Source organism: Hemicordylus capensis, chromosome 2, assembly GCF_027244095.1.
Source record: "Hemicordylus capensis ecotype Gifberg chromosome 2, rHemCap1.1.pri, whole genome shotgun sequence".
Taxonomy (NCBI): Eukaryota; Metazoa; Chordata; class Lepidosauria; order Squamata; family Cordylidae; genus Hemicordylus; species Hemicordylus capensis.
In genome coordinates, this window is record NC_069658.1 from 325568915 (window position 1) to 325589218 (window position 20304).

At 46.3% G+C, this 20304-nt stretch overlaps 1 protein-coding gene across 4 annotated transcripts in view; it reads left to right on the forward strand.

The window, feature by feature from the left end:
* Positions 1-20304, forward strand: part of CACNA2D2 (calcium voltage-gated channel auxiliary subunit alpha2delta 2) — an 885048-nt gene that overhangs the window by 736524 nt on the left and 128220 nt on the right. For all 4 annotated transcript variants that reach the window (XM_053287835.1, XM_053287834.1, XM_053287836.1 and 1 more), the window contains one exon: positions 18699-18857. In XM_053287835.1, the coding sequence (XP_053143810.1) occupies positions 18699-18857 (159 nt within the window). The remainder of the gene's footprint in view (positions 1-18698; positions 18858-20304) is intronic.

Here is a 20304-nt window from a genome sequence, read left to right on the forward strand (position 1 = left end):
TGCCCCAGGCGCCACTGAGGTGGGGGCACCACGCCAGTTCCACCCCCACCCCATTGCCCACCTGCCCAGCCCCAGGGCCCCTCAGCCACTTGCCTCCACCTCCAGCCTAGGATCCGCGAGGCCTAGGATCGGAGCAGCCTGCAAACTGCAGAGCTCTTCTCTCCCCGCCTCTCAGCTGATCGGCGGGTGGGCGGGGCTTCCAGAGAGGCCTCGGAGTAGGCCTCCCTAAAGCCTGAACTCGAGTAGGCCCAGCAAGCCAGGAAGGAGGCTGGCAGAGCTCCCTGCAGCAGACCAGACCACCCAGCACAGCTTTTGCTAGGTAGGCTGTGAATTCCTTTTTGTGGTCCCCCCCCACTATAGGAATCTGCTTGCCACAGGACTTTGATATGGGTGGTGGGGCGAGACTGAGAAGTCTCTGAATATTTAATTTAAAACAGACTGAAAAATGTGCTGGCTTTAAAAACAAAAACTATCTAAGGCCTATAAGTGGCTTGTTTCATGTCAGATAATTACAAACACTTCTGGAACAAATATTTATTTATTTATTTATTCATTCATTCATTCATTCATAAATGCACTTATGCTCAAGTTGTTTTGCAAGTCAGAAGGTCTGAGTGAGAACTGTGAAGCATGTGTTGTGCTTTTATTTTATTTTATTTTTCTTGTGTGTGAACTGCTCCCCAATAACTTGCAGGGACTTCAGGGTAAATCTGGCCAACATGTGAATCAGCACCTCCATTCCAGAGGAGATGTGTGTTAAAGGGCTTTAAAAGCCTCGTGTGAAAAACCTCCTGGAATCAAACCTTACTGAATTTGTTCAGAATTCTGAGAAAACAAACATAGGCTCACCCTGCATGGTTGAAAGTCTCCTTTGCTAATCTGCAGCGAGGGGGCCATTTTAATAATTAGCATTGCTAGTGTGTTCTAGGCATTAAAAGTAGCACAAATATATAGTACTCCATGTATATCACTATATACTGTGAAGTGTGCATGTGTGTATTCAGTGAAATGTATTTCCAGGCAGCAACATACTTATTTTGAAATATCAGACTTAAATCTTTGGGGGCCTGGGGTGTGTGGAGGCCCTGGACTTTGAGGGGCTGGGGGCCCATTTTAAAATCTCATCTTGGCCTATTCCAACCTTGCTATGCCCCTGGCGGTCACTACACATGGGTTTCTGCACAACACCTGCACAGAAGAAACTTCCATGTAGAAAATGTGTCTCTTGTAAATTGTTTCTCTTGACCCTGAATTTTCCATCCATGACTTGGATATTTGAGAGTTAGAGTCAATAATAAAAGAACAGCACACTGCTTGTGACAGGAAGGGGCAAATTACAATGATTTCTTAGTCTGGCAGGGGCTGGTTTTGGCACTGGCAGAACTTGGCTGTCTGCTCCTGTTGCAAATGCCTCTGTCTAGTGTGGCAAACTAATGTATCCTCCTCCCTCTTGGTGTCAAAGTAAGCACTGGTGTGGTGAATGCACAGATACCCCATCAGGAGCCAACAGTCATCATAAGACAAAGGCTGGCAGGAATCATTCACTGGTTTATAGACCGCCCCCCACCACCTTCTTCTTCCCCTATTTTGCTAGTGGCTATTTGGGCAGGTGATCCTCTAGGACAAAGTCATGTTTTTTTTTAAAGAATGAGATGAGACAGAGAAAATGACACTTGGAATCCTCACATAACTCCTGACTGTTGATCTAAGTCTTTTACAGAGATGGCTCATGTTTTCAGGTTTTGATCAACAACCATGTCTAGATGGTACAGTGTTCCTTTTAACAGGGATTTCCAGATATTGTTGACTACAAGTCCCATCATTCCTGTTTGGACAGGGGCGCAATTTCAGTGCTTGCCCTAGGCGCTATTTTCCCTGGTTACGCCTCAATAAGTGGCTTGTTTCATGGAAGCAATTTACAAAAATGTCTGGAACTGAAGCCCCTCCTTAGACCATCATTCCGCAGGAGAGCTGGTCTTGTGGTAGCAAGCATGACTTGTCCCCATAGCTAAGCAGGGTCTGCCCTGGTTGCATCTGAATGGGAGACTTGATGTGTGAGCACTGCAAGATATTCCCCTCAGGGGATGAAGCCGCTCTGGGAAGAGCAGAAGGTTTCAAGTTCCCTCCTTGGCTTCTCCAAGATAGGGCTGAGAGAGATTCCTGCCTGCAACCTTGGAGAAGCCACTGCCAGTCTGTGAGGACAATACTGAGCTAGATAGACCAATGCTCTGACTCAGTATATGGCAGTTTCCTATATTGAAGAATCTTCCCTTTGCCTTAATAAAAAACAGTAAAACACCCCCCTTTCTGCCCCAGCCTTTAGATCTCTTGGAATGACTTGGCATAGGGCTTTGGCTCTGAGCAGAGATGTAGGGAAGGGTGGGAGAAATATGTATATTTAAATTGGAATGGACAAATTGTTGTGTATATATATATATTTGAATTTAAAAAAAACTAATTAAAAACGTCCTCTAAGTGGCTTGTTTCATGGCAGAAAATTACAAGAACTTCTGGAATAAACAAATTTATATATATAAATACACACACACACACACACACACACACACATATATATATAACTTATTTATTTATTTATTTATTTGGACATATCCAACCAGATTGGACACATAGTGGATTTCTAAAGAAAAATAAATAAAAATAAAAGCACAATACATGCTTCACAGTTCTCACTCAGACCTTCTGGGTTGCAAACCAACTTGAGCACAGTCAAGTTGGTTTGAAACCCAGAAGGTCTGAGTGAGAACTGTGAAGCATGTATTTGTGCTTTTATTTTAATTTTATTTTTTCCCTTTAGAAATGCACTATATGTCTAAGCTGGTTGGACATGTCCAAAAACCTCACTCACACTATTTACACTGTATGTCAACAAGCAATATAATTCTGTAATGATATGAAATGTTAAGGAGGCCCTGCACATGTTGATTCGCCACTAGACCCACACACCCCTAGGGATGGACCTGCAGACAGGCTACAGACTTGCCAGAACAAAAACGTTTTCATCTGGTGCCAGAACATAGGCAAGATGGATTGGCTCAGGTATTGTGGAGAAAGTCTGGCAGTGAATTGTCAAACATAAAAGCTTTGACATCTGGCTGCTAATCCTTCCAGTTCTCCCAAATACAGACCTTTCTCTCCTCTTTCCACAGAATCACAGTGCACACAACAGTGGTAATATAAAGACCTCGACTGGCTGGGAATCTGCTGTTTCTCTAGACAGATGGTTTCATTAATTACCCACCCACCCCAAGAACATAAGAACAGCCTTGCTGGATCAGGCCCAAGGCCCATGTAGTCCAGCATCCTGTTTCGCACAGTGGCTCACCAGATGCCGCTGGAAGCGTACAGGCAGGAGTCGAGGGCATGCCCTCTCTCCTGCTGTTACTCCCCTGCAACTGGTACTCAGAGGCACCCTGCCTTTGAGGCTGGAAGTGGCCTTTAGCCCTCAGACTAGTAGCTGATGATAGACCTCTCCAGAAGTTATCCAAACCCCTCTTAAAGCCATCCAGGTTGCTGGCTGTCACCACATCTTGTGGCAGAGAATTCCACAAGTTGATTATGCATTGTGTGAAAAAGTACTTCCGTTTGTTGGTCCTAGATTTCCTGGCAATCAATTTAATGAGATGAACCCTGGTTCTAGTGTTATGGGAGAGGGAGAAGAATTTCTCTCTGTCCACTTTCTCCACACCATGCATGATTTTATAGACCTCTATCATGTCTCTCCGCAGTCATCTTTTTTTTCCTAAACTAAATAGCCCCAGGTGTTGTAGCCCCCTGCATCTTGTTGATAATGAACACCATTTTGAGAGGCTGAGCAGCCACAAATCATGCTAAAGCTAGTGAGTGTAGCATATGCTCAAGAGGACTTCTATAAGTCAGTATCTCCAGTTTACCAAAGTTTACTTTTACCAAAAGGCATTGGTAAACATGATGGTGCTGAGGAGGGGCACATAAGAGTGGAATTACCAGCAAATCTGGAGCAAGGAAGATAGCATAGGAACATAGGAAGTTGCCTTCTACTGAATCAGACAATTGGCCCAGCTAGCTCAGTACAGGGGCGTAACCATGATAGGGCAAGGGGAGGCAGCTGTCTAGGGGCCCCGGCCTCTGGGGGGCCCTCCAGAGACATGTCACATGCTTCTCCCCACCCAGCGCCTGCCACAGCTCCTTATAATTGAATCATTTTATTTTTTAAAAAAGATTATCCTTTTCGTGCGAGCACCGTATTTCCTTGTCCTCCCTCCTTCTCCACCCTGTTGCTTTGTCGGCTCCTCCTCCTTCCCCATCCATTGGCTGGTGGCGCCCCACGTGATCAAGAAAAGGAAGGCACATGACTAGGTGGGTCAGCTCGGCTGCTGCCTGGAACACACGCCACCACCAAGCAAGGAAGAGGAGGTCATTGTAGCCTGCAGCCGCCAGGCTAGCTAGCCTAGAAGAAGAATCTTCTAAAAAATTCAGTTCTGTTCTTCTAAGTTACTGAAAAAGACATGAAGATGGAGGAGCCACAGCAGGACTCTCAGGAGCCCTCAGGTTAGCTTTGAGAGTGTTTGCCGTTGCCCCCACCCACCTGCCTGCCGCATGTCTGGCAGTGGGCATGATGGCCCGCTTTCACCCCTCCCTGCCCGCCCGTGCAGCTGCTGCACCGCGCCTCATGTTGGGCATGGCCCGCCACGGGTCGCTTTATTTATTTTTAATCGCTCTTTACCATAGAATGTAGTTTAAACCTAAGGCAGCATGCTAATAAGGCGCTGGAAACAGTTTATGCAACAAGAATGAGGGGGGAGGGGGGGAAGAGAAAGGCAAAGGAGCACACACCACCCCAAATCTCCCTGCAGAACTTTTGGCACGCTCGTGGGTTGCACCCTGCTAGGCTTGTAAACCCCAACCCCAGCCACCCCTAGCTCCCCCGAAAAGCATGCATCCTCCCCGCCCACACACATTTTTTTAACAGCCCAAACAGATCTCCTTGCAACAACAACAAAAATTAAAATCAAATAAGGTTAGCAATTATTGCGCAGTGCATTTGAAATCTTGGGGGAAGATATAAAAGATCTGCTGCATTGCAACTGATCTCTCCCCACCATGTAGTTTTGCAGGTCTTAAAAGCAAGCGGAAGGCAGTGACGGCGGGCAGGGGAGCATTTTGAAATCTTGTCTCTGGGCCCACTACAACCTTGTTACGCCCCTGGCTCAGTATTGCCTACACAGGCTGGCAGTGGCTTCTCCAAGGTTGCACGCAGGAGTCTCTCTCAGCCCTTTCTTGGAGATGCCAGAGCGGGAACTTGGAACCTTCTGCATACAAGCATGCAGCTGCTCTTCCCAGAGTGGCCCCATCCCCTAAGGCAGGGATCCTCAACGTTGGGCCCCCAGATGTTCTTGGACTTCAACTCCCATAATCCCCAGGCCCAGTGGCCTTTGGCTGGGGATTATGGGAGTTGAAGTCCAAGAACATCTGGGGGCCCAACGTTGAGGATCCCTGCTGAAGGGGGATATCTTGCAGTGCTCACATGTAGTCTCCCATTCAAATGCCTGCTTAGCAAAGGGGACAATTCATGCTTGCTACCACAAGACCAGCTCTCCTCCCTAGGTGCTTCACTAGAAGGTGAACTGCATAATTAACACAGCTGATCTCCTGGGTTTCTGTGCTCCAAAGACTGCTCTGGCACTTATCAGCCTCCAGGCATTAAAAAACAGCTTCTCTAGAAAATGAGTTCTGAAAGCATCTCAAACTAAAATGCCACATCAGCCCTGTGAAAACAAGTGTGCTCTTTATTCTGCTGTATTTATTTCTTGGTATAATGGAGGGAAAGAGGGAAACGCCCGTCAGAGGCATTGGCCTCTGCCTCGTGCAGCTCCTGCAGCCCAATTTACCATTTCTGTCACCTTTCCTTTCCCCACACTCCCGACTGTTCTCTGCCTTTGATCGATTGCAAATGACAAAACACACCTGCAAGAAATAAATTACATCCTTCCACTGCCATTTCCCCCATGCCAGCTTTGACGGACTATTCTGTTTGCATGAGGTGTTCATTGAGGTGAGGGCTGGAGAGGATAGTGAGGGAAGGAAAAGCTTTGGTAGGGAGGCACACAGTTGCATAAGGCCAACTAGCTACCAAGGCCGTGTTTCCCAATGGGCCTGGGCTCTCGCAAAGTTAGCCTATAGGCAGGTAAGCATTTTTTGCTGCCTCAGCACTAGGGCTGTATATCACTGCAATGATTGGGATTGGATCTGATCCAGTTCTGATCAAGTGCATTGGTTTGCTGAGGCATAGGGTGGTATCCACATCAGAGTGAGATGATGTATCAGAGGCCTTACCTGCCAGCCGTGCAAAGAACCAGTGGTTTTATGTAGGTGATAAGTAGCATGGGAGACAAAACAGAACCCTGCAATGCCATGAAGCTGAGAAGATGTTCCCCAGCACCACTTTCTGGCATCAACCCACCAGACAGAAGTGCCATGCTTCCCACTCTGATCCTACACAGGCAATGCAGAAGGATGCCATGATGTATGGTATCAAAAGCTTCTGAGTGTTTCAGGAGAACCAATAGAGTCCCACTCCTTCTGTCTTTCTCCCTGCAAAGGTCATCCACCAGGGCAAACCAACACAGTTTCATTCCCTAAAGTTGGCCAGAACCCAGATTGAAATTGTTCCAGATAGTCCATCTAGGGACATCTGGAACTGAGCTACATCACCTTGCCCCAGCTGTATGACTATAGCTGTAGCATGTGTTTCCAATAAAGGGGAAATATGATTTCCATAGCAGGAATTATTCTGTTCTAGTGTTTCATTTCTTTTAAAATACTTATTTTGAATGTGGTTTCCTCCTGGTATTTTAACTTAACTTGTTTAAATTTATTATTCTTATTTTGCATTGTATCTGTTTTATCGGTGTTGTGAGCCACCCCAAGCAGTAGTGTACTGGAAGGACAGGATATACATGTTTTAAATAAATAAATAAACTTTGTGTTCATCCATCAGCCCATCATCAAACACCATCCTTTCAGTTCTCAGTTATTGGCCTCCTCTTATTGGTCCTCACCATCTTTGATGCTCAGCCATAGCCTGCAGAAGACTGCTTCACTCTTATTTTTGCTTTTCCTAAATCCATTCCAGCTACAGTCCATCTGGAGATAACCATGTATAACGTGCCTCTTTGGTAGCCTCTTGCTGGTTCAGTTCCTGTAGAGCAGGTCTAGTGATAATGATAACAGCATTGAGAAGGAATTTTGAGAAACAGAGTGGCTAAATAGCTACTCAGGATGGAACCTCTGGAATAGGAGCTCAAAGGCTGGAGTGTATAACTTGTCCCTATATAAATTGTCCTTATATAAGTTGTTCCTTCAATCAGGTTCGGCACCAGAGGACTGGAAAGTCTCCAATGTGACTCCCGATTTTCAGTGTGACTCTGATTTTCAAAAAGGAATCCAGGGGGGATCCGGGAAATTACAGGCTGGTCAGCTTAACTTCAGTGCCCAGTAAATTGATGGAAAGCATACATAAGGACGAAATTGTTAAGCATATAGAAGAAAAGGCTTTGTTAAAGGAGAACCAGCATGGCTTCTGCAAAGGAAAGTCTTGCCTCACTAAACTTTTGGAGTTCTTTGAGAGTGTCAACAGGGATGTGGATAAAGGTGATCCAGTTGACATAATATGCTTGGACTTCCAAAAAGCCTGGACTTCCAAAATGTCCCCCACCAAAGGCTCTTGAGTAAATGGGCTGGGAACAGGTTCGTGTGTGGATTGGTAACTGGTTGAAGGACAGGGAACAGAGAGCAGGAATAAATGGACAGTTTTCACAATGGAGATAGGCAGAAAGTGGGATCCCCCAGAGATCGGTACTGGGACCAGTGCTCTTTAACTTGTTCATAAAAGATCTAGGAGTTGGGGATGACCAGCGAAGTGGCCAAATTTTAGATGACACTAAACTATTTAGGGTTGTGAAATCCACAACAGATTGTGAGGAGCTCCAAAAAGATCTCTCCAAACTGGGTGAGTGGGCAACAAAACGGCAAATGCAGTTAAAAGTAAGCAAGTATGCACATTGGGGCAAAAAACACCAACTTCACATATACACTGATGGGATCTGAGCTGTTGGTGACTGACCAGGAGAGAGATCTTGGGGTCGTGGTGGACAGCTCATTGAAAGTGTCCTCTCAGTGCACGGCAGCTGTGAAAAAGGCTAATTCCATGCTAGGGATCATTAGGAAGGGGATTGAAAATAAAAATGCTAATATTATAATGCCCTTATACAAATCTGTGGATGTGGTGCGGCCACATCTGGAGTACTGCGTACAGCTTTCGTCACCGTATCTTAAGAAGAATATTGTAGAACCAGAAAAGGTACAGAAGAGGGTAACCAAGATGATCAAGGGCCTGGAGCACCTTCCTTATGAGGCTAGGCCACAGCATCTGGGGCTCTTTACCTTGGAAAAGAGGCGACTAAGGGAAGACATGATTGAGGTCTATAAAATTATGCATGGAGTGGAGAGGGTGGACAGCGATACATTTTTTCTCCTTCTCTCACAACACTAGAATCAGGGTCACCCCATGAAACTGAAGGTTCGGAAATTTAGGACCCAAAAGAAGTACTTTTTCACACAGCACATAATTAATCTATGGAATTCTTTGCCATGGGATGTGGTGATGACCATCAGCTTGGATGGCTTTAAAAGGGGCTTAGACAGATTCATGGAGGACAGGTCTATCAATGGCTACTAGTCTGGTGGCTGTGGGCCACCTCCAGCCCCAGAGGCATGATGCCTCTCAATACCAGCTGCAGGGGAGCAACAGCAGGAGAGAGGGCATGCACATACCGCTTGCCTGTGGGCTCCCCAGAGGCATCTGGTGGGCCACTGTGTGAAACAGGATGCTGGACTAGATGGACCTTGTGCTTGATCCAGCAGGGCTGTTCTTATGTTCTTAGTAATTGAGAGTTCAAAATGGCACAAATACAGGAATGTTCAGATGTATGTGTCTTAAGGCCATTTCACATTGTGCAGAGAGCAATGGTGAGCACTTAAACATGTGGAATAGCCAATCTCCACTTCCTGATTAATATACCTGCATGATGCAAATTTCTGCAAACATATTTGTTCAATTCACCCTAGGTGCCATCTAGCCCTGCTTTGAAATCCAGCTCTTAGTTGGGGTTAAGGGCTCAAGTGAGCTCTTAACCCGGGCTCTGGGATCGTTTGTTTGCTGGGGCTATGTTCAGCCCCAGTGGACACAGAGGCACCTGTCTCCTGGGGGAATCCCCCAATGCATTTTGCATGTCATGTGGTGCATTGTGGGATATCCAGAAGCCAGGACACATCATCCTGGCCTCCAGAGCTCCGCACTGTGCCACACAGCACGGATCATCTGGGATCATGGTCTGTGCTCCCAGCAAGGTCAAGTGCTTTTCTGGGGGGAAGGTGAGTTAAACCAGCCTTCCCTGCCGCCCCACCCACCCAGTCATGTGAATTACCTCTGTTGTTTTGGAGTTTCTGAGTGCGTGTTTAAATATCCACTTCTGCCCTTCAGATTTATTTTTTTTAAATCAATCACATGCCTTATGAATGCCAGGACCCATCGCTTCCTTCAAGATGTAAAGCAGCCCTAAAATTCAGGAGATTCCATTATGTTCTGTGATGCTAAAAAAAAGAAATATTTAATCTAACTTTTGGGGCTTGGACAATGAAAAACAGGGGCATCTAGCAATCCTATAAGGGGAAGAACCTAAATTTTACTTTAAAAAAAAATTCTATATTTTGGATTTTATGTTCTAAAGGAAGAGTGATCCCCAAATGGCTTGTGGAACTTTTGCACTCAACAGCCTGGCAGTCTAATTTGACTAGTTAGAATTCTTGATAGCTGTCTGAAAAAAATGTTCTTTCTCTCAGTCACAAGATCATTTTGTAAAAATTGGTGACAGCTGTTGGGGAGAGGAAGGTACACACGTAGCTCTTTTCCTCTTCACCTCTGCCTGCTCGAGAGAGTCCAGTGATGAGCCTTTCTTGGATTGCTGCCGTCATTGTTATTGATTAGTTCATCTCACATCAGGAGTGTGCTGGGCTTTTAACAGGTGGGTTAAAACAGTACTGGACTATTATGTAGATAAGGAAGAAAGGAGACCAAAGACAAAAGGACCAGACTGTAAAGATGAGAGGGTGTTTAATCAAGTCTAGGTTCCCCCCACCCCACCCTGGCTGCCACCTTTTAAATCAGTTCGTGCCTGATTGTTAGGGAAGTGTCAAGACTGAATTGGTTATGGGTTGTTTTTCTTTTTATTATTATTATTATTATTATTTTTAAACAGAGTAGGAACAGTAGAAAGATCTCAAATCTTATATTATATATTGCACTGCATGGGAGACAAAAAGTGCTGCCTTAGTGTCTCTCTTTTAGAGAAGGTGAAATAATTTAGGGCTTTGATTATTATTTATTTTGAGTCTTTTGCTGCTTTGTTATTTAAGATGATCGGGGGCCTAGAACACCTTCCTTATGAGGCAAGGATACAACATCTGGGGCTTTTTAGTTTAGAAATAAAGTGACTAAGGGGAAACATAATAGAGGTTTATAAAATTATGCATAGTGTAGGAGTTTTCTCCTTCTCTCACAAGACCAGAATCAGGGGTCATCCCATGAAACTGATTGCTAGGAAATTTAGGACAAGCAAAAGGAAGTACTTTTTCACAGGAAACGTTCATCTATGCAATTATCTGCCACAGCATGGTGCTTTCCAGATTAGCCGCTCAACAGCCGCAAAATGCTTCAGTAAACCGCAGGAGGAACTGTCTTGCGGAAACGAACAACCTGAAAAAACAGCAACTTTTCCATGCCGGATATACGATGTCATAGCACTCTTATCACAGCGATTACATTAGAAACAAGACATTGGAAATATGAACTGCACCCTGCTGTCAGTGTAGGGACTGCAGTGTCACAACACAGGAAGTGTGGAAGCACACTTCAGAGATTCGTCTTGACCCCGTTGCAGGGTCTAATCTGGAAAGCACCCACGTGATGATGACCACCAGAATGAATGGCTTTAATAGGAGCTTAGACAAATTAACGAAGGACAGGTCTATCAATGGCTACTAGTCCTGATGTCTATCAGAGTTACCTATGAGCCTGGCTACCTCCAGGCTACCTCCAGGCTCACAGGCAGGATTCCTCTGAATACCAGTTGTAGGGGAGCAACAGCAGGAGAGGGCATGTCTCCATCTCCTAGTTTTTGGCCTTCCCAGAAGCATCTGGTGGGCCAGCATAGTGTAGTGGTTAGAATGTTGGACTAGGACCGGGAAGGTCCGAGTTCGAATCCCCATGCAATCATGAAACTTACTGGGTGACTCTGGGCCAATCATGTATCTCTCAGCCTAACCTACCTCACAGGGTTGTTGTGAGGATAAAAATAAGCATGTACACTGCTTTGAGCTCCTTGGAGGAAGAGCAGGATGTAAATGTAAAAAATAAATATAAATAAATAAAATAAGATGCTGGACTAGATAGGCCTTGGGCCTGATCCAGCAGGGCTATTTGCATGTTCCTATTAGAGCAGGAGACTGATGGGAAACTGAAGGTGGTAGAGGTCAAGTCAGGGTTGCGATGTTTGAGAGCAGAGCAGGACTAGCTCTTGGTTTCAGGGATCCCTTGCACACTGTATTCCATGGGTCCCCTCCAGCTGCCTCCCCCACCCCCCTCAGGACTTATGGTGGGGTTTATCTTGGTGGATGGGATGGGGAAGAAGAGGCAATAAAAGTTCAGCTGTTTTGGCTGACAGAGTCACTCTACCACCTCTGCACGGAGCCTGTAGGCACAGAAGTGGTTCTGGAATTTGCGCAGCAGGCACATCTTACTTACTTACTACAAATAGTTATATACCGCTCTTCAACCAAATTCTCAAAGCGGTTTACATAGAAAAATAAATAATACATAAATAAGATGGTCCCCTGTCCCCAAAGGGCTCACAATCTAAAAAGAAACATAAGGTAGACACTAGCAACAGCCACGGGAGAGATGCTGTGCTGGGGTTGGATAGGGCCCGTTGCTCTCGCCCTGCTAAATATAAGAGTATCACCACTTTAAAAGGTGGCTCATTGCTCAGTTAGCAGGGGCTGTCTGTGGGATCTGGGACCTTGGCAGTTGGCCAAAAATGCCAATATCAAGTGCTGGCCTTGGGACAGAGATTAAAGGGGCGGGGGCAAGGATAAAGAGAAGTTTATGCTGGACACAGAAGTGGATAGGAAGCTAGGGCTTGAAAGAGGAATGTCACGTGGTCTGAACAAAGAGAGCGGTGAATGATTTAAGCAGCTAAGGTGTAACAACAGAGGACTAGAGAAAAGAAGGTTGCAGTAGTTAAGATGGGAGGTGAGCAGAGTTGAAGGACAGATGTTTGAATAGATAGATGTACAAGGAAAATAATGAGGCTGTGCACATGAGCAGCCAAACCCAGGCTTGAGCAACCCGCCTGGGTTTGGCTCCTTGTGTGCCCCGCTGGGATTGAGCCAAATCCCGTCACTGACCTTACAGGCAGCCTGACTTTTGACCCCAGCCTTTAGCCAGGGTTTAAGGGCACGAGCACACCCTTAACCCTGGGGCCAGGGTGGTGTATATGCTTGGGCTGCACGCCGCTCAAACATACACAAAGTTGGGCACTTGAAGTGCCTGACTCCCAGCGGAATCCCCCAACATGCAGTGCATTGAGGGATTCCTGGAAGCTGGGGAAATTAGTCCCAGCCTCGAGAGATCTGCACTGCAAAGAGCAGCATGGATTTTGTGGGTCTGCACCAGCGCGCTGAAGAGGAGCCAAAGGGTTAGCTGCGGGGAAGGTAGGTCCATCCTCCATCCATTGGGCACCTGGAGCACCCGATTCCAGGGGCGGGATCTGCCAATGCATCTTGTCCCTGGTGGCAACTTCTGTGCTGTGAAGGTATGTTCAGATGCTTTCTTTATGCAGTGCCAGGTGTCAGAGCCCAGGCCTGCTTGGAAATCATGCCCTGTGCCCTAGAAATTCTCACTCCTCATCCCAGATGAATGTGACTGGTTGTGATTGATCGGTGGTAAGAGGAAAGTAGTTTTCATACATGCAAAGAAAATCTTCTTAATTATTATTTCACGTATCAGGGCTGACTTCCAACACTGAAAGCTAAACTCTTTAATCTGAGCCCTGCTAAAATTAAGTCAATTCCTCTTCCTCATTGAACGAAGTTTTTGAAACTTTGTTTTTCTGAGAGCCTAAAGAAAGGTATATCAAGACCGAAATGAAGAGCTCCATCATTCTCTATATCATGGGCCTGCTGTCTGGCAACGGTCATGCTTGTGCTAATTAACGAGTCTAGCCTCGTTACTTTTGCTGGATCACTGCCTCCTAAATGAATGCTCCATATTTCCAACAAACTAAGCCAAAGCAAAAATGAGTGCTTTCTTGCTTCACTCATCTGGCCCAACAGTTTGAATAAGAAATCAGCCCTCTCCTTACAGGAGCTCATTGCAGGACATTCATTTAACTGGGCCTGTGACTTTGTGATAAGACACTGAAATGTCCTGCAGAAAACATGCCTGGAGGTGTTCAGGTAATCACTGCTTTTTCTGTCAACAAAGTCATTCCATTCTCAGTCACACATTGAGGGAAAAGATCACATCATTCCATTAAAGCCAATGAACCATTGTCTACTACACCCATATAAACCTGGGAGCAGAATTGGGCTGTGGCAGTAAGGAAGTCCTGACCTTCAGTGACATGGGGCAAACCACTGCTTTATTTCCGTCATTCATTTCTCCTCACATGCTTTTACCCACAATGCTGTGCTTGCCCTTATTTCCTTGTGCATTTGGGACAATGAACTGTGAATGTTGCATTCACAAGGGGGAGGGGAGGGCCAAAGCCATCTTCCCCAAATTTTGAATTATTTAACACCCACCCAAAGCTCGAGTTTATCCTAGGTTACAGACTACTACAAAACCTTGTCTCTGCCCACTTTAGGTCCTCATAGTAGACATATCTGCACTATACACATGTCTGTTTTATACAGCTTTAACTGCCATGGCTTCCCCAAATAATCCAATGCAATTGCAGTTGGATGAGGTAAAAGTGGACCTTGTTATCCGCAGTGGTTCCATTCCCACCAATTTCTGCGGATAACAAAACCGTGGATAACGAGACCTTAAGTCAATGGCAGTTGGGGGATGAGGTTCCTGCAGGGGGGAAAAAGGGCAAAAAAAAGTTATTAAAAGGCAGAGATTAGAGAAATAACGTACTGTGCCATGCTTTGCAGACCTCCAGCTGTCCAGCAATGCAGCATGGATTTTGTGGGTCCAAAACCCCCAATTCTGACATTTTTCTGTTAAAATAATTGCAGGATTTAAAAAAAAAAAATCCCCTCTGTTCAGCAAAATCATGGCTGGAAACGACGCCAGAGGTCATTTCCAGCCACCTGGGGACGGCAGATAGGTGGATTTTAACCCTTTTTGTACCAACAAATAACAAGGTCAGGTCTCCATAGCCCGACCGCAGATACGCAAAACTATGCCTGCCAGGACCACAGATAGCGAGGGCCACCTATAATCAGAAATCTCTATTAGAGATCTCTAGCTGTGTTCCCGCATGTGTCCCCCCCCCCCAAAAAAGAGTCCCAGAAACAATTTCCAGTGTTTCTGGGAAGACACCTATTAAGCCAGTTTAAACCTGTAGTAATGTAAAGAGAGGTAGCAGTCTTTGAGGAGCATAGGAGTTGACTAGGCCATCCTCTATGATTAGAGGGCAGAAAATAAGCAATAGTTGAGCTATAATTCTTCAATGTATCTCATAGTAGCTGATCATTATTTCCAAACAGCACTTTGCGAGAAGAGCAGACCACTCCCTTGCCACCTGCTCTCACACGCCCAACCAACCTGCTTTCCTTCCTCTGCAGTAACTACTAGGGATGTGCAATTCGGATTTTCGGTGATTCGGTTCGGGACCTGAACCGAATCACCCCTGTTCTGTGTTGTGCCCAAATATGGGCCACCCGAATCGCCCTTGATTCGGTTCGGATTCGGATTTAATCCGAATCCGAATTGATTCGGGGGGGAAAGGGCCCAGGGGCAAAATTTTGGGGTGGGGTGGTAGTGCCCAATGGGTGGAAGCTACCACCCCTAATTTCAGGGGGATTGGGCAAAGGGCTGATTTTTGGGGAATTTTTGAAGTTTTAGTGACTTTGGGGCAGTTCGGGGGCATAGCATGGGATCTGGGCAAAAAGAGTGGGGTGGGGTGGTAGTGCCTAATGGGTGCAGGCTACCACCCCAATTTCAGGGGGATTGGGCAGAGGGCTGATTTTTGGGGAATTTGTGAGTGTGAAAAAGTGAAAGTGGGGTCATGAGAGTTCTTTAATTGAAAAAAATCTCATTTGCTATCATTGAATGAGAATTCACACCTCAGAAGTTTTTCTGAAGGGATGTTATTCCCTTATTTTCTGAGGTGTGAATTCTCATTCAATGATAGCAAATGAGATTTTTTTCAATTAAAGAACTCTCATGACCCCACTTTCACTTTTTCACGCACTCATTTACTATGAATATCAATCTAGCACACTGCACCTTATGAAGAAAAACCTCAGAAATTCACCAAAATCCAGCCCTCTGCCCAATCACTCTGAAATTGGGGATGGGTGGTAGCCTCCACCCATTAGGCACTATCTACCAGCCCACCCCACTCTTTTGGGGCAGATCCACTTTCTGCCCCCAATCTTCCCCAAAGACACCAAAACTTCAAAAATTCCCCAAAAATCAGCCCTCTACCCAATCCCCATGAAATTGGGGTGGTTGGCTCCACCCATTAGGCACTACCACCCCACCCCACCCTTTTGGGGCAGATACACTTTCTGCCCCCAATCTGCCCCAAAGACACCAAAACTTCAAAAAATCCCCAAAAATCAGCCCTCTGCCCAATCCCCCTGAAATTGGGGTGGTAGCCTCCACCCATTAGGCACTACCACTCCACCCCACCCTTTTGGGGCGGATACACTTTCTGCCCCCAAACTGCCCCAAAGACACCAAAACTTCAAAAATTCCCAAAAAATCAGCCCTTTGTCCAATCCCCCTTAAATTGGGGTGGTAGCCTCCACCCATTAGGCACTACCACCCCACCCCACTATTCTGCCCCAGGCCCCACTTTCTGCCCCAATCTGCCCCAAAGACATGAAAACTTCAGAAATTTCCCAAAAATCAGCCCTTTGCCCTATCTCCCTGAAATTGGGGTGGTAGCCTGCACCCATTAGGCACTACCACCCCACCCCACTCGTTTTGCCCAGATCCCATTCTATGCCCCCGAACTGCCCCAAAGTCACTAAAACTTCAAAAAATCCCCCAAAATCGGTCATGAGCCGAATCACCCGAATTTTTCAGCCCCGAAATTCGGGTGATTCGGCTCGGCCCCGAAAAATACCGGGGGACATCGAGGGTGATTCGGTTCAGCCCTGAATCACCCGAAATTGCTCATTTCGGGCACAGATCGATCTGTGCCCGAAATTTTTTGCACATCCCTAGTAACTACCCTGTTCAGACAACGTACAATATCCTGTCTGCCTGAAACTGGACTCTCCAGTTAGCCTCCTCGGCTGTTCTTATGGTTGGCAGAGCTGTACTTAATTCCATTATTCACTGAACCAGGGACCTGAACTGAACCAATCAACTGGTTCATATGGTGTTTTTCAGTGAACAGGAAATGAATCCAAACCTGAAATCTCTTGGTTGCCTTGAACTGGAACGGAACCTCTAAACATAAAAAGTGGTACCCAGGTCAAAGTTCAATCAAAGGAAAAAAACAAAATCAGGCCCTCAAGGGATTGTTTTAAGGAGGGGTGAGGATGCCAGCAATATTTGGAAAAAACTATTTTCCAGTGAACCATCTAAAAGGGGGGGGGGGGGCAGGCCTAGGACTGGTAGACTTCCTGGTGCTCCAGAAGCCTTGCCTAGCAGGCAGCTGTGCTTCCTTGGCACTTTAGTCCCGACTTACTGGCATTCTGCCGCTCTTCCTGAACAGGGTATGTTCTTTTCTCTTTTTTGCTAAGTTAGTGGAGCTTTTTGAAAGAAAAGATAAAACCTGAGCAATAGGGGTAAAAGAGATGACATTTCATTTGTTTGTTTATTAAAGGAAGACTGTGAAATTCAGTAGGGAAGGAAAGTAATCTCCATTTGAAAGTGAGAGAGAGAGAGAGAGAGTGTGTGTGTGTGTGTGTGTGAGAGAGAGAGAGAGAGAGAGGGGGGGGGGGGGGAGAGAGAATGTTTAGCAGCTTTAACTGATTATTTTAAAAATAGTCACTTTGTTACTTTGCCTGAGGCCTCCCCAGCTGGCTAGGCCCAAAGCTTTTCCCCTCTTGTAGCCACAAGCTGAGGATACTTTCCTTCCAAAATATTGGAATCTTGTTTTATTATTTATTTGGTTTGCAGTTTTATGATGTTGAAGTTATTTACTCTTACCTATACCGTATGCCGTTCAACGGTGTTACTAAAGGTCTGTAGAAGGACTACAGTTCCCATTCCCTCCCGAAGTGCATAGGCCCTGGAGGGTTTGTCAGCCCGCAACTGGTGGCTGCTGCTGCTGCAGTGGCAGTGGCAGTGATTGCAGCAGTATTCTTCTTAGCATCCCCACAGACGGAGGTGCCATTTTAATTCCCCCACAATGCAGACCCCCATGTCATGTCGCTCCAGGGTGATGCTATGACAGAAGGTGGGGTGGGTGCCTCAGCCATAGTGGGTGCTTCTAGCTCTGGAGGTGCTGACAGGAGCACTGCTGGCTGCCTTTGCTGCTGCTGCTGCCACCACCACTACCTGGTAAGTCTCCCAGTGCACTGCCCACCCACATGGGAGGTTAACCGACAGGTTTAGTTGCCTGATGCTGGTGATGAGCAGCAATAATGCTCTTTTCAGTACCAGTGCAACAGGAGACACCATTTTAATTTCCCCGTAATGCCTTTGCCCCCAACATAGCAGCATCCCAGGGAGAGATCTAGGAGGCCAAGCGGCAGTGCATACATTAGCAGTGGTGAGCCTTCCTGGCACACTGGGACTCCCAGCATCTGCCCCCAAAGTACCACATGCTGACACTGACCCTGAGTATAGAGAATGAAAAGAGCAGTATTAAGAACAGTTACTTTTGTACAGATTTAAATCAATTACGGATTTGATATTAGTCTGCATGAAATGTAGAACGGTTCAAAACCATTCCAAGTGTCTTGGTTCAAATAGTTCAAAATTATTTGAAAGTGGCTACTGAACCACTTTTTAAAGTTAGTGGCTAACATGATGCACCATTCTTTGGGACACAGAGTGATTTGTGGAACTGCTGCAAGGACAGAAGCAGCAGCGTTGCTGTAGAGGGCGGTTAGTAGCGTTACCCGGGTACTGTACTTTTCTGCATTCACAGCAATGGGAAGAAATAGCACTACCATTCATTGTATATAGCAGCAACACTGCTTCCATCTCTGCAGCAACGGTTCCACAAGTCACTCCATATTCTTAAGAACTGTGGATCACGTCAATCAATGTCTGGACTGAAGGATTAGAGAATACTGATGATACTGAATCCAGATTTGTAATGGTTTGACTCCCTGCACTGAACACAGAGGTTTGCAGGAAGCAAATGCTGTTCTTCACTTCTGCATTGTCCCCCCACCCCACCCCCATCCTAATTCATTGCCACTTTCTACCTCTTGCTTTGCAGTTTAACCAAAAGGCACAACCCGTATCCTGCTTCAACCATTTAGTCCAGGCCAATATCCGCAACAAGAAGGTCTTCAAAGAGGATGTGGAAGGCATGACGGCCCAAGGAACCACTGACTACAAGGCTGGCTTTGAGTATGCCTTTGAACAGCTGCAGAATGTAAGCACAGAGTTGAAACCCCAAGAAGGTGGGGATGGTCAGATATAGATGTGAGATGTTTTAGCAGCAGAGAAGCTTCCTGGAACATTGTGGGAGGCATGTCTCACTGTTGCACATTATCATTCCTATATTCCCAAATCACTAATTTTCCAGTTACTTCTGCACATACATTTTTGGGAGTCAAAGCAGGGGGAAGTATCAGGGGAAGTAACCCTTAGAGTTGATGCACTGGTTCCATCTTCTGGTGATATACTGAGTGAATGAATATCATTATCTCCTTTACTCAGAGAGGTCGTTCTCACTAACAGCGCTCCCTGGGCTAGAGCAGCCCTACCTAGGTAGAGCTGCCAGTGAGAACTGCCAAGATTGAGAATGATCCCAGTTTTTCTTGGCTGGGTAGCCTGGGTTTTTTACTCAGGCTAAGAGTGAGATAGAAGGGTGCAAGGATGCCCTTATACCCCACTCCCTGGTTGTGTGTCTACAAAGCTGAGCAGCAAGAGTGCCCAGCAGTGGGGAAATTTCCCAGTGCACCATGCTCCTGGCATGGTGCATTGTGGGATGTCGGAGGACTTCCTCCTCTGGCTCCCAGCTCTTCGCCACTGCCCCACTCGTGTGCTGCGCGAGAGGCAGAGCTTTCTGACAAACAGCCTGGCACTCATGTGTGGGGAGGCAGGTAGGAGTCTGCCTCCCCACCAGTCCTTCCCAATGCAAGGGTTAATGGTTGTATGCATGGCATTACTGTACCATAAGCAAAAAGAAGAAAAGGCAGTTATGAATCTAACTTTTCAGTTCTATCCCCAGTTATTTCAATGGATCCTTTCCAATGATTTCCTTGGACCTTGTATTTCAGTCCACACATTGTATTTCGGCCCACACAGGGTTGCCATCAGGAACAGATTTCTGAAACTGGAAAGAGGAGAGACTCCAAAATTGCCCCAACTCTCTGTGCCCAGAGTGCTGAACAAAGAAGCCTTCTCAGCACAGGGATGCTGAAGGCTTCTTGTGGACCCTCAGCCCTCCTTCTGGCAATGGAGGGCTGTGCATCATGTCAGCCAGATGCCTTCTAACTAGCTCAGAATGCTGCCATTCCCCTAAAAGCACCTCATGGCCAGCCTCATAATGAGGTAAACTCATAATGAGGTGGCAGCTGCTGCCCCTGCCCACCCCAGCCATCTCACATGGCCTCCAGTGCCATTTAGTTTCCCTCCTCGATTCACAGTATTTGATAAGGAAAGGGCACAGAGCAGAAGAGGATATGTCTCCTTTCTTCAACTTCACACTTCCTTTTCCAGTCTATCCCTTCTCTTTTTTAAACACAGTGTGCCAAGGAGAAAAGTCTCTGCGCACTGCTACTGAGTCAGTTGGCAGGCAGGTAAGGCAGAAGCAGTGGGCAGGGATGAGGAAGCCATTGGGTGCCTTGCCTCAGGTGTTCAAAGTACTTGGGCTG